The sequence below is a fragment of the Aquarana catesbeiana genome, linkage group LG03 (assembly GCF_042186555.1).
Source record: "Aquarana catesbeiana isolate 2022-GZ linkage group LG03, ASM4218655v1, whole genome shotgun sequence".
NCBI classification, from domain to species: domain Eukaryota; kingdom Metazoa; phylum Chordata; class Amphibia; order Anura; family Ranidae; genus Aquarana; species Aquarana catesbeiana.
The window spans coordinates 641,692,282-641,707,473 of record NC_133326.1 but is presented as its reverse complement, the minus strand read 5'-3'; the positions used below and the strand labels follow the sequence as shown (position 1 = coordinate 641,707,473).

Here is a 15,192-nt window from a genome sequence, read left to right as displayed (position 1 = left end):
GTGTCCACATCACTACCTGCGTGATGTGGACACTTCCTATTGGCTGTCTAGTGATGGGGTTCTCTTAGGATCCAGAAGAGGAATGACATCATTGTGAGGGGAAGTTGGGGGTTTGGATGGTGAGGGATAAGCTGCACATCTGCATCAGCAGTCCTCGTAGTAGGAAGCAGCTGCTTGGTAGCCAATCAGCTTCTAACTTCAGCTTGTTCAATTACACTTTGACAAAAAAAAAAAACCTGGGAGCTGATTGGTTTCTATGTAGAGCTGCACCAGATTTTGCACTCTCCAGTTTTAGCCAACCAATCCCAATGTCTATCCACAAAGGAGCTGTTATCACTACCAATAATGCTTTCATAGCAGATACTGACTCTCCTGGTCCATCATCATATACACATCGATAGAAGAAAGACCTTTTTGAAGTCCATTCAAATTCTGTTCAAGTTCCTAAAGCCCGACTTTTGGCAGGAAACAAACCCCCTCTTACCCCTTCTTCCTACTACCCTCTGGCTGAATGCTAGAATGCCAACAAAACTTTCTAAATATCCTTTCTACTTACCCAAACCCGCAATTACATGACATTTGGGTCCCAATCCTTCACTTCTCTTCTGTTTTTTCTGGCAGGGTCCTTCTTTGGATGTCCACATCACTACTTGCGTGATGTGGACACTTCCTGTTGGCTAGTGATGGGGTCCTCCCAGGATCCAGAAGAGGAATGACATCATAGTGAGGGGAAGTTAGTGGTTTGGATGGTGAGGGATAACCTGCACATCTGGATCAGCGGTCCCCATAGTAGGAAGCAGCAGCAGTGAGGGATCCAGACAGTGGACTTAGGTAAGCCAAACTAAAATTTAACTATAGCTCCCTCCCACCGCTCTAACACATGTAAGGGATTTTTGAGTTTTTTCCCTCAGAGTCAGGATTTACCCTATGGTGTAAACCCTGAAAGCTATTTGGGCTCTTTTACCACTTGCTCTGGTGTTCTTTTTGCCGGTGTGTGCTTTGAGGGACTTTTTTTCACCTTATAACAGGAGGTCCATGACAAGGACCATTATGTCAGGATTACCAGGTATTATGTTTACATTGAACTGACTTTTGAACTCACATTAGCAGGTTAAAGCTTCCAAAGGAGATTTTAGTGATTAGGTTTACATATACATAAAATGACTGAATATGTGAGCGGGCACAGAAAAAGATGCAGCCTATTGCCGAAAACATGCAGTAAAATTATGTAGCGAGTTTATAATACTAATGAAGGCGATGCTTAGCAGTTAAATCTGGGGTGTGTGAGTGTGAGGGGAGGGACAGTCTAATCCTGTATGTGGCTAAATTTATGACTTCATCAATTCCCTTCCCACTCTTTTCCTGAGCTCATTCAAAACTGCTCTAGAGTAAGCCTATTAAAGCAGTATTCAACCCAAAACCAAAAATATATTATATTGCAGCTTACCAATCATTAGATGTGGTGGCTGCATTAGTTTTCTTTTTTGGCTTTACCCCTTCTGTTTTCACCTGGTAATCTGGCCACTAACCCACCTCCTTTATTAGTGAGACGCAGTGCTGGAGGAATGAGAACAGGAGGCACATCAGGCAGCAGAATTGTCAGTCTGGTAGGGAGGGGAGTGTTAAAATGTATTAGCAGATTTAGATGCTCTAACAAATTAAAGCCAAACTCCAGCTCGCACTTTTTAATCAGTTGCAGCAACCTGTTTTTTTTCCCCCTCTTGGGATAAAGCTTTTGCATGTATAAATAAAAGCTGATCATTTTAATTAACCATGCCATTGTTAAATGGTTTGTCTCATCCATGTAAACTGATACGTTCTGCTGGAGAGCTTGACCTTGTGAAAAAATGACAGGCTTTACCACTAGATGAAAATAGAAGAAAGCCTTAAAAAAAAAAAAAAAAAAAAAAAAAAAGGATAACTAATGCAGACATCACATCTAAGGATTGGTAAGCCGAAATAATAAAGGTTTGCTTTTGGGTTTAACACTGCTTTAAGGCTTCAATTGCAGGAGATTAAACATGATGAACTTTCTAGCAGCAGGAATCTGTGAATTAATGCAGCTGAAATTGTTAGATGTTTGCAGATAGCTGCAGTCACTGATGCAATGACAGGCTGGCAATAGCCACAGCTATTTATTACTGTTTGCACAGCCAGCTGTGACTCAATGCAGTATATGGGCTCAGCAGCCGCAACTATTCATCCACATCTGTCAATTCCAGATGCTTCCAGTCACTGGAAGGTGCAGCGTGTGTGATCACCCATGCAAATGGAGCCAAAGGTAGGAACAATTGACAGATAACTCTGCCTCTGCTGCAATGAAATTCCAGGCTGTGCTGTCGGCCCTTCTTGTTATTTCCTGGGGAACTACAAAACACCTCCTCTAGGAATTACATAACATTAATCCTTGCAATGAGGCCCCCCACATTGCAAGTGTTAACTGCTCCTTCAGACTAGGGATGCAGGACTATCATATTCCTTGCTCCAGCAGAGTCTTTCCAGCTCACAGCCTCCTCTGAGCAGGGCCGGCCTCCAGTACATACAATGCAGGATTAAAATTACATTGCAACATGCATTATTTGTAATAACGCTGAACTAGGAGCGTAGCTAGAGGGGTCGCAACCCTGTGAGGCACTCCTATACACCTGGATAGGATGAGTGACGAGGGAAGCATGTAGAGAAACCGATCCCCTCCTGCAGCTGTTGAAAGCATGCTCTACATGCCACCCCTGCCTCCCCTCCTATCCAGGTCCTGCTGCCCCGCCGTGTGCCCTCCTGTGCTTTCCTGCCCTGCTGTGTACTCTGTCCTGTTGTGTGCTCTTCTGGCCCTCCCTCGTCCTCCCTGCAGCTCTGCTAGCTTCCCCCTCCCCTCTACTGCCCGCTGCTGCGGGGGGGGGGGATGTGTCAGGATGGAGAGCAGGGAAGGGGCTGGTAAATGTGTCATTTACCGTCCCTTTCCTTAACTTAATGAATAGAATCAGTGATTTGTACTGATCACTGACTCTGTTTATTCAAAACTGAGGCACAGTAAACTGTGTTGAGAAACATTGCACCTCATTGGCCTTAGCGGTGTATGCTTTGTGTTGTGGACTACTAATGAGGCAGGACTGATGGGCACTAATATGCTGAACTGAGGGGGCTGCACTAATAATCAGGGCACTGATGAACAGTGCCCTGATTATCAGTGTAAACAATGTATTCACAGTCTTGATGGTTAATGGATATCCTTACCTCACACAGACACAGCATGGGAGGAAAGAACTGCTGATAACCGTCAAGTGTTTATAAGTGACCATCTGTGATTGGACACAGCTGATCACATGGTAAAGGCTTGCTCTGACACAGCAGTCACAGAGCGTGCTGAATGCGGGTCCCAGCGGGTGTGCAGGACACCCTTCCTGAACTGGAAGTCGGTGCTTTTGCCTATAGCGTGGGCGGGAAGAAGTCAAGGTAAAAGCCTTTAGAACCACTATAAGCATGCTAAAACTCTGACCCATATCTCACAATGTAGTGCTTGGTGTCTGCACCACTTATTATAAGATCTGGATGTAGCCAAGTGGGAAGTAGGTTGTGCCTCTAAAGAAGAGGCAAGTCCTCGAAACGCGTTAGCCTGTTGGATCTCCAATTGTCCTGTCACATGTCATGATGTACCGTGGTGCCGTTTATGATGAGCTTTGATGCAATTGTCATTTTGTGAGTACAGGGGGTCCCCGAGTTATGAACCTCCGACTTGCGAACGACTCCTACTTACGAACAGGAGGCGGCGTCGGTGGGCACATCGGAAAACATTGTCGGAAACCATCGGAAAACTACGTCTCTGCCGTTCTGCGCTTCCGACTTACGAACAAATCCGACTTCAGAACAAACAGGCAGTCCCTAACCCTTTCGTAACTCGGAGACTGCCTGTATAATACTCACCACCTGTTACATTAAATAAAGTCAGGTTTTTAAAATAATGCACTAGGCCGGTGCGCCCTCTGTTTTATTTTATGGTCGAAGCAGGTTGTGTGTCTATAATAAACCTTCAGAAAGTCAAGCTTTCACTTCGTCCAGCATATTTTTTGCATGTTATACACCAGTAAGAGCCTCCTTTGCATAGGAATCCAAAAGCCCCAAGACTGCTACTGGGTGCCACGATCTTGGTTATGATGTCAGCAGACCCAAAATACTAATTTAAGTGAACATTTATAGTATCGCCCTTTGCTCCTAGCATGGCAGCTACATTTATGTAGGGAGGTGAAAAAAAAAAAGAGTTGGGCCAGCACAGACAGTAATTAGACACTCCTAGTAGAGGCGAGGTCTGAAAGGAAGAAGGGGGCTGTACTAGGGAATCGACTTTCCTGGAGCAGTCAAAAGTTCAAAGACACATTTTAATTTAATGAAAAGTACCTGTAATTTAGGGAAAAGAAAGGCTGCAAGTACGGTTTTAAAATAGTTTATGTTTCTGTGATTTTTTTACCTGCAGTTTTTTAAGTTGATGACAGGGTCCCTTTAAACAGATGACTAGTGAGGCCTCCTGGAGCCCCACATTACCACCTGTATAGCTGAATAAAAGGCAGCCCCTCCCCAACTAAGATGTTCGATAACTTAGCCTGCGACAGGCCACTAGGGAGGGAGTCCTGTGCTGACGTGAGGATGGGCCAGGAAAGGAAAATTACGGTAAGTATTTGATAACAATTTTCCGTTTTCCTGGCCCACCTCACATCAGCACACAATGGGATATACCACAGCTTAATATAGGGTGGGAGAAAACAAATTAAGAGACACTGACATCTAAAGAAAAGCTGCTAAAGCCAGAAGGAATTGATCTCTCTGGTTCCAAACATGCTGGTCACACATTTAGTTTGTAAGGTTGAATGAAGGCCGCAACAGACCTTCAAGCTATCCCTTACCTATATCCTCCAAGCAATCCTAGCATAACTGCCTCAAAGGCTGCCACCCCTCTAGTCAAATAGGCTAGCAATTATTTCAGAGCAGAAAAGCGTACTTCCTGCATGCCAGTTAAATCATCCTGGTAACCCAAGAGTGGATGACTAAGAGCCATTTCACATAGGGGCGACTTGTCAGGAGACTTAGCCGCCTGACAAGTCGCGTTCCGTACAATGGAACCATTCTAATAGGAGTGACTCAAGTCGCTCCGACTTAGAAAAAGGTTCCTGTACTACTTTGGGGGCAACTTGCTATGACTTCTATACAGAAGTAGTTTTGAAAGCCGCCGCTGAAGTCGTGTGCAGGTCGCCTCATTGAGTCGGCCTGCAAGTTGTGTTGCCCCTGTGTGAACCAGCTCTGAGGGCCTGATGGCTAAATGAAAGGATTTTTTACACTTTCCTCCTTTGACCAAGTTTCCCTGGAAACTGGATACCACTTTAAAATTGAACTTTGGGGATAGACGTGGTATCCAGATCTCTGGTAAAAAAGAAAAAGACACCAAAGCGCCCTTGCTGGAAAGTGTTGCAATCTTCAACATCCTTCTGTCTGACGTGGTTGTCAGGAGAACTCGTTTCAGCATGCAGTACTTCAATGGAAATGAGACCTGTTGGAGCAAAGGGTGCTATCAGATCCAAGCCCAAGTCCCACAGAGGGAACAGGGATTTCCCTCAAGGTCATATATAGATTGTTATCTGGAAGAAGCATCTGGTCACTGGCTTTTCACCTATCTGCAACCTCTGAAAAAATAAAGTAGAGATCCCTTAAATGGCGTTGTATGCCAGACCAACCTCTAGCGCTGACTATAAAATGTCAAGGATATTGGCTAGAGCAAGGAGAGAAAGCTTTGCTGAGCAAACAAAACAAACTTCTTTCATATCCCCTCCTATGTAGCGTTCATGGATGATCTTCTGGTCACCAGGATCTGAACAACATCAGATGAGAATCCCTGCACCTCTAGTGTAGCCTATTCCATAGCCAGGCTATTAAAAGTAGTCCGATTGGATTGGGGTGCTGTTACTGACCTTGTCATAGAAGAATTCACTTGATCAGAGACAAAAATCAAACAGAAAATTCCATGGCACCCTGCACCTTGTATGACGGAGTCTTTACATTAGTATCCTGTTGCAAATATCAGAAGCTGCATGTTCAGTGAAGTCTCCCTGAGAACTACTGCTGGAATGCCCCATAGGGCCAATATTGACATAACCGAACCAATAATTGATTTTGCTTCTCTGGCAAGAAGACTAATTTTAACTGACTAAGTGGTTCTCTGCCCACAAAAAGTTTCTTTGCAAGATGTAACAAGAAAAGAATTGGTGTCCCCTTGTCAGGCAATGTAGGTTACTACTGTCTTGGACTCCCCGGCCCCAGAGACTGACATCTGGCTTCAGAATCATCCTGTCTCCTGAGCTGAGAGGCATGCCTCCAAAAACAGCACAGTGGCAATGTCCAAAATTCCAGTTCTTGTTGAATTTGTATAGGCACAAAGATTTTCTGATCCATAGATAGCCCAGCTCATAGGCTAAAGAAGGCAAAATTGAAACGCTCTCATGTGCCACCTGGCCCAAGGTACCACCACTGCCAACAAGATCTTTCAAAAAGATTCCTGAGACTGTGCCAATTCTGTAAAAAGCACCTGAACTGGAAGTGACATCTGGCCACTGAAAATCTCACATGCCTCTGGTGCTCGGCATTGATCAGTACATGGAAATATGAGTCGGACGGTCGATTGATACCAACTGGTACTCCAGCTGAACTGTCCTTGTGACTGTCTGCATGAACCATCTTGAACCGATTGGCGTATATGAACACATTTGATTCCTTCAAAATTAAAACAGGCCAGAAGGCTCCTGCCTTAGGTACTAGAAAAACTGGGGAGAAAGGCCCCCAGATGATTCCATGTTTTCGGCATCACTGGCATGATGGCTTTGTAGCAGTATAAAAATCTTGTCAACATCTTCTCTTCTGAGATCTGTTGGACATAGATTAAATGGATAGAGTGGTCAGCTTTGGAATTTTCCATTGTACACCCACCTGTCTTCTGGACCCACTGGTCTTTGATGACTGTCGTCCAAACCCTCCGGAAGGAGGCTACACTCATCAACTTCACTCAGGCCCCTGGCCAACTGGAAGAGACTGGTTGGACGCACGTTCAAAAAGACCTTCCAGTCATCTTAGTAGCTTGCTCTGGACTTGATTTCATGTTAAAAGTAATTTTAAGACACTTCCATTGTGATCTATTAAATCTGTAGCCTGTCCTATAAGATTTGGCCTTCTGCACCCTCTGAAGTTTAGTAGGCTTGAGTGAAGGATGGAGGGTTCCTTATACTAGTCTGTGGCCAGACTTTTTTCCTCCTGTCATTCGCTTAATTGCGTTTGGCCAAACAATAACCCCCCATTATAGGAAATGTTAAAGGCTTGTGTAGACGTTCCACCTGCCCTCCAGTGGTGTAACCACAATGCTCTCATAGCAGCGACTGGGTGCGCCAGGGCTTGTATTAGGTCTATCAAAAGCATCAACCAAAAGTCAGTTGCCAGGTTCCAATCTTTCCAGAAACTGTGACAAATCTTGTAGCTTCCAGTGTTGAATGTAATGCCATTTCTAAAGTTCATATATATCGAAGTTAACGTATTGCTGGTTGGCACGCAAAATCTGTCACTGCATAGATTCTGTGCAAGCCTGATGGCCAGATCACCACAATTTGTGTTTCAGATGCGTTTCTGCATGAGTGTTTTTTGATGCATTTCTAGATGTGTTCCATACAGAAACAATGCAGCATTCTACTTTTGTGGACTATGCTAGCATGCGCTGTACTGGTGTGAACTATGTAATTAGAAGCAAAGTTAAACACTGTCCATGTGTTCTTGATGCAGAAAAAAGACGGACTGGACTGCATTTGGTGTGAACAAGTCCACTTGCTGCACCAGACACTAGAGGGCAGCATCCACCCCTGGAAGTGCAGTGCATAAACATACAGCAGCCATCATATATGGATAAAGTCTAGTGATCCTGTACTGTAAGTTGGTCTTCTGACAAGGTATCTGTCATCCTTCATCAACGAGCGCTTTACGCTCTGCCATTATGGGAAAATGTCATCCTTCATAAAATGAGCACTTTAAGCTCCATCATTATGGGTGTTGCTTGTGGTGTGGATATTTGTAGCATCTTTTCCACAATAGCTGCCTTAATAGGGCTTGGAATTTTGCACAACCACATGCTTGTGAGGCAACCTGTGCAATTTAATTTCTCTGCCACTGCAGACTGCATGCAGGCCCAAAATGCACCGTGAGCTAGGTGAGGCATTCTCTATCATGCTGGCATAAACTGTTATCTCTCTTCAAAGAGAGAAGTCCTGTAGCTCTCTCCTGAACTGTTCATCGGTTATTAGCCTGATAACTCCTGACAAATTCACTGACGCATCAGATCAAAAGCAGCCAGACATTTCTGTCAGGGGAGGCTGCTATAATAGATTAGCAGGGAGCTGGCCCTGTTACAAAAACGTGATGAGGGTGTGTGTGCGCCTTTCCTCCAATCAGCAATGTTGGCTATCTTGGCTGTATGCCCAAACATCACACTCTGTGTTAACCACTTAAAGTGGAGTTCCACCCCAAAAAAAAAAAAAAAAAAATGAATGTGCTTAAAAAAAATTAAAAAAATAAAAAACATTTGGAAATTTTTTTTCTTTTTACTCACCTCTAAATGCCTGTTGCTAGGGGGTCCCTCGTAGTCTGCCTCCTTCGGTGCCTGGGCTCCTGACATCACTTCCCCTCAACGCAGGAAGGGAGATCACCTCTTTCCCCTCCCTCTTGTCAATCATCTGGGACACGTGACAGGTCCCAGATGATTGCGCGGCCAGTCACAGCGCCCACAGTTAAAATGCCGGCGCCGCCAAGCAGAGGGGGAGACGAGCGGGGCTTCGATCCCCCGCATCGCTGGACCCTGGAACAGGTAAGTGTCTGATTATTAAAAGTCAGCAGCTGCAGTATTTGTAGCTGCTGACTTTTAATTTTTTTTTTTTTTTTTAAAGCGGAACACCGCTTTAAGGACCAGCCTCGTTTTGAGATTTTGGTGTTTACAAGTTTAAAACATTTTTTTTTGCTAGAAAATTACTTAGAACCCCCAAACATTACATATTGTTTTTTTTCTAACACCCTAGAGAATAAAATGGCGGTCATTGCAATACTTTTTTTCACACCGTATTTGCGCAGCGGTCTTACAAGCACACTTTTTTTGGAAAAAAATTCACTTTTTTGAATAAAATAAATAAATAAATAAATAAAACAGTAAAGTTAGCCCAATTTTTTTTTATATTGTGAAAGATAATGTTACGCCAAGTAAATTGATACCCAACATGTCACGCTTCAAAATTTTGCATGCTTGTGGAATGGCGTCAAACTTTTACCCTTTAAAATCTCCATAGGCGGCGTTTAAAAAAAATTCTACAGGTTGCATGTTTTGAGTTACAGAGAAGATCTAGGGCTAGAATTATTGCTCTTGCTCGAACGTGTCCTGTGATACCTCACATGTGTGGTCTGACCACCGTTTTCATATGTGGGCCCTACTCACGTATGCGTTCGCTTCTGCGCGCAAGCTCGTCAGGATGGGGCACTTTAAAAAAAAAAAAAAAATTCTTATTTATTTTACTTGATTTTATTTATTTTTTCACTGTTTAAAAAAAAAAAAAAAAAATGGGTCACTTTTATTCCTATTACAAGGAATGTAAACATCCCTTGTAATAGAAAAAAGCATGGCCGGTCCAGCCATAACCCTGGTATCCCTGTTTTCGTGCGGCGGCCGGCTTTCAGATAAAAGTGGTTCCTGCAGTGGATTCGCCGCAAGATCACTTTTATCGGTGGCGGGAGAGGGGCCCCCCTCCCACCGCGATCCGGTGCCCTCCGCCGCTTACCGGAGCCGTCGGTAGCGGTGGAGGCGATTGCATCCGTCTCTGTCCTGTGCCTGGAGACGAGTGAGGCTAAGATGGCACCCACTCATCTCCATGACACTGCTGGGCGGAACCGACGTCAAAACGTCACTTCCGTCCACGCCTCTTAAAGGCACATTTTTTCAAATGTCATTTTTTTACATGACTTTTTTTTTTTTTAATTGCATTTTAGTGTAAATATGAGAGCTGAGGTCTTTTTGGCCCCAGATCTCATATTTAAGAGGTCCTGCCATGCTTTTTTCTATTACAAGGGATGTTTACATTCCTTGTAATAGGAATAAAAGTGACACAATTTAAAAAAAAAAAAAAACAGTGTAAAAATAAATAAAATAATGTAAAATAAATAATAAAAATAAATTATTTTTTTTAAAACCCCCCCGTCCCGACAAGCTCGTGCGCAGAAGCGAACGCATACGCAAGTAGCGCCCGCATATGAAAACGATGGTCAAACCACACATGTGAGATATCGCTGCGACCAGTAGAGCAAGAGCAATAATTCTAGCCCTAGACCTCCTCTGTACCGCAAAATATGCAACCTGTAGAATTTTTTAAACGTCGCCTATGGAGATTTTTGAGGGTAAAAGTTTGACGGCATTCCACAAGCGGGCGCAATTTTGAAGCGTGACATGTTGGGTATCAATTTACTTGGCGTAACATTATATTTTACAATATAAAAAAAAATTGGGCTCACTTTACTGTTGTCTTATTTTTTTATTCAAAAAAGTTAATTTTTTCCAAAAAAAGTGCACTTTTAAGACCGCTGCACAAATATGGTGCAAAAAAAAGTATTGCAATGACCTCCATTTTATTCTCTAGGGTGTTAGAAGAAAAACCATATATAATGTTTTGGGGCTCTAAGTAATTTTCTAGCAAAAAAACCTGTTTTAAACATGTAAACACCTAAAATCCAAAACGAGGCTGGTCCTTAAGTGGTTAAGACTTGTGGTATGGGCGGAAGTGACGTTATGACGTCGCTTACGCCCTGCTACGGAATGAAGACGGGTGCGAGCCATCTTCCCCTCACTCGTCTACATACCCGGCCACGGACAGGTCCCGATCGCCTCCGGCGACGGCTCCAGTAAGCGTCGAGGGGCGCAGGAGGGGGGTGGCACCTCTCCCGCCACCGATAGCGGTGATCTCGCGGTGAATTCACCACAGAGACCACCATTATCATAAACACGACTGGCTCCTGAAGAGATGGATACCTTGGTTGTGGCAGCAGCTGCTGCCGCTGTTACCGAGATATCCATCTTTAAAGTGCCGACGTATATGTACAGGAGCTGGTCAGCAAGTGGTTTAACAGGAAGAGAAACATTTCCTAACACAATCTGAACTTTCTAAACAGTATATAAATGTGAAGACAGTAGATATACATTTAAAAACCTATGTAGGAAGATTTGGTTCATCTTTGTGTATCATCTGAGGCCGTTCACTTCACTGGGTGTATGGAGGGTTTACATCAACTTTAATGAATGTGACAACCTGTTAGGTGTCATTGTCCTGGTCAGGATAAGATGATTGTTGGTGGGTCTTATGTCTTTTTTGGAGTGTTTTGCTTTCAGGGTTTCTGCTCCTAAAATTATGCAAATTAGGGGTTTTGCATTATCTCCTTGGGCGCTCTTTTAAGAACCATGTCCCACGTCACCCCCTCCTACCTTTCCTAATCTTCTGTGCCACTAACAGGTGTGGCAAGCTCATATTTGCACAAAATATATGGAGAAAAGCATATTACCTCTCACCAAAAAAACATGGAACCCTGTCTCTTTACGAGCCATCTGCCTTCATCCACTCACTTTAGAAGCATCAGGTGAGCTTCAGGCAGCATTTCCAAAGGCAGACATCAGACACACACTATACAATCTTCTCTGGATTTCTTCCCTCAGATTCACCAAAACCACATAACAAGAGGCCAAACCTTAGAGCCCTTTCACACTGGGGCGCTTTACCGTCGTCTTAGCGGCGGTATTCGGACCCTAGTGGGGCAGTTTTACCCCCCTGCTAGCGGTCAAGAAAGGGTTAAAAGCACCGCAAAAAGCGCTGCTGCAGCAGCGCCATGCCGGCGGTATAACCGCGCTGCCCCATTCATTTCAAAGGGCAGGAGCGGTGTATACACCGCTCCAAAGATGCTGGTAGCAAGACTTTTTTTTAGCATCCTGCCAGCGCACCACTCCAGTGTGAAAGCCCTCCATCCAATCTGACAGAGCTTGAGCTATTTTGCAAAGAAGAATGGGCAAAAATGTCACTCTCTAAATGTGCAAAGCTGGTAGAGACATCCCCAAAAAGACTTGCAGCTGTAATTGCAGTGAAAGGAGGTTTTACAAAGTATTGACTCAGGGGGGCTGAATACAAATGTCCCCCACACTTTTCACATATTTGTAAACATTTTGAAATTTATAATTTTCCTTTCACTTCACAATGTATGTGCCACTTTGTGTCGGTCTATCACAAAAAATAAAATAAAATACATTTACGTTGTTGGTTGTAACATGACAAAATGTGGAAAATTTCAAGGGGTATGAATTTTTTTTCAAGTCACTGTATATAAAGACAAAACAGGTGCTCTCTGGCGTCCCCACATAGACTGGCACTCACCATAGGGTATTGACCTACTATTGGATAGGTCAATGCACGCTTTTTTAGGTTGGAACATACGTAGCTTCTGGGAATCAGGGCAGCGTCAGCCACTGATTCCCCATATAAGCTGCATACATTTGGTGCTGGTTGTCAAAGGCACCTGAGAAATGTAATTTTATGTATCTGTATATATGTCTTTTTAATAAATGGATAGTTTTGGGCTATGAGACCTCTCCCCTGATATTTTATTACCTGAGCGGTGGTACATTGCAAATAGAAGACCCAAAGCTCCAAGAGCTAAAAGATTAAAGCACAAGTACACCAAAAAAGCGTTCATTACTAGCAATAGTAGGTCAATACCTTATGGTCAATGTCAATGTCGGGACACTTGAGAGCACCTGAGATTGAGGCACCTGTTTTGTCTTCATATAAACTTTATATTATCACACAGAGATATGGGACTTTGGATCTATTTTTTTTTCAAGGATTATGTATGTCACATTTTGCATAGTTAATATGTAATTTTTGTATTGTAAAAAAAGAGCGGCACAGTTTCTGTATTAGTATATTTGTTCACTGTGTTTTGGTATCGCACATTAGGAGATCCGCAGCAGCTCAGACAGAATGCAAATTTTATTTTGTTTTTTTAATTTCTTTTTGCTTTTTTTCTTTTTTGTCACCTTTAGTTTATTCCGTATTCAGTATATTTTTGGCGCAGGGTCACACATCTTACAGATGAGTCATTTCACTGTTTCTACATTTCCCACGTGGCAGAAAACATATGCCACAAAGAGCAAACAAAGAAAACCCATCAGGGTCAACAGAAGGGGGTCCTCTTCTCTTGTCCCTGATGGGTTTTCTTTGTTTGCTTTTTACTTTTGTCTGTTTGGACCCCTACAACAAAATACCACCCAGCAGCAACAACAGATCTCCCAGCAGCCAGCATCAATAGACTATCCAGCAGCCCGCAACAATAGACCCCCTCCATCAATAGTAGATCTCTTCCAGCAATAATTGACCCACCAGCAACAATAGACCGCCACTCAAAAATAGATCCGCTCCAGCAACAATAGACCCTCCAGCCCACCCCAGCACCCCTTGCCATTACATACATTCAGTGGTGGAGGTGCCGGTGTTCTGCCGAGAAAGTTCTGCTCGGCGGATTAGTTCCCCCCTCTACTGCGCATGCGCAGTAGAAGCCGGCGGAAATAGCCAAAGCGGAACAGCTGAAAATCGGCTGTACACGGCGCCTGTAAGAGGGCCCCTCGCGGGCTCGCTTCGCTCGCCACGCTTCGGGCACGGCCTCGCTGCGCTCGGCACTTTTACATTCCCCCTCTAGGTCCACTTGGATAGTGGGGAAGGAACCTGGACCCAGAGCGCAGGCGCCGTGTACAGCTGAGTGAAGCGTTTGAGCTTCGGCTATCTCCGGCGGCCGACAGTAGTACGTACTGCGCAGGCGCTGCGCCTGCGCAGTACAGGGGGGGAACCTATCCGCCGAAGGAACTTATTCGGCAAGACACCGGAACTGCGTTCCCCTGACTTCCCGCTGAAAAATGGTCATGCCACTCTGGACATATGAAGTCATCTATGAAAAGGACCTTATCTGCGTGTTGGTTTGCAACTTTTTCCCAGATTCTTTACGTCCCTCTCACAGCCAAAATACCTCCTAACCAAAATGATGAACCTGCTGTATGACTGCACTATGGAAATTAGACTGTAAGCTCTACTGGTGCAGTAACCTGACATAAAGGGTTCTATATGCTATGCAAAGCCCAATGACATATTAATGTTTAACTATTTAAATAACATTTAACATCCATACACACACTTAAAGCATACCTGTATAAGCGAGGACAGCCACATGGAACACAGCCAGAAGGACCCAATAGATTCCCATGGTGAGCTTTGATGCAGAGAATAAGCTCTGAGCTGTAATGTTGAAGACCCCGATGATGCAAGTCAGTTGCTTTCTCTTTCTGATCTCCTGTAGCTGAGTGCTGATATCTTGTGGTATGTAAAGTGAAAAGTATGAACCGCACTCTGTTTCCTGTAACTCTGGACAGTGGTGGGACAAGGTATTTCAGTGCCCAGGGCAAAGATGCCAAAATGCCCCCCCCCCCGCGCAGAGCAGGGGGCGGAGCTAGTAGAAGCATTTGCAGCACACAAAAACATAAGTGATGGTTGCGGATAGCAGAGAGCTTCAGTATTACTATTTACATTTGTGATTGGTAACTAATGAGTAACTTGTCTGCCCAAGGGTGATTTTTGAAGATTGTAAATGGTGCTCTAGAACTAATTGAAGCTGATCTTGGTCCTGCTCGAAAACCTCCTTTTATCTGCGGGCTGCAGTGCTGATCACTGTATTCTGACAGTGGACGAGTCCTGCTGTCAGAGTACAGCACAGAGGGGGCATTCCTCCATCCACCTTGTTTGAGTGGATGCAGGGATATGTTCAGCCTGCTGGAAAAAAAAATAGCATGTACTAGGGTTGCACTGATACAGATATCGGTGCTGATAGTAAGCATTTGCACAAGTACTTGTACTCCACTTCCACTGTAAAGAATTGCATGCAATACGGTGTGATTCCTGTCCAAATCACATGTGGTTTCCCACACCGTTCCTATGTGAGCCCAGGCTTGTCATAGTGACTTCAGCCTGGGTTCATCACAGCCGGTCACTAATGTAAACAGCAGAAACACTGTCAGTAACTGCTGTTGCTGGGCTCTTCTCCTCACACACCGATCCA

The 15,192-nt window shown here is 44.2% G+C and overlaps 1 protein-coding gene across 1 annotated transcript in view; it reads right to left on the bottom strand.

Annotated features, from left to right (window-relative positions):
* ICAM4 (intercellular adhesion molecule 4 (Landsteiner-Wiener blood group)) overlaps window positions 1-14,536 on the bottom strand; it is a 91,186-nt gene extending 76,650 nt beyond the window's left edge. Inside the window, exon 1 of the mRNA XM_073622554.1 lies at window positions 14,286-14,536. Within this exon, the coding sequence (XP_073478655.1) occupies window positions 14,286-14,343 (58 nt within the window). The 5' untranslated portion in view covers window positions 14,344-14,536. The remainder of the gene's footprint in view (window positions 1-14,285) is intronic.
* Between the last annotated feature and the right edge of the window lie 656 nt (window positions 14,537-15,192).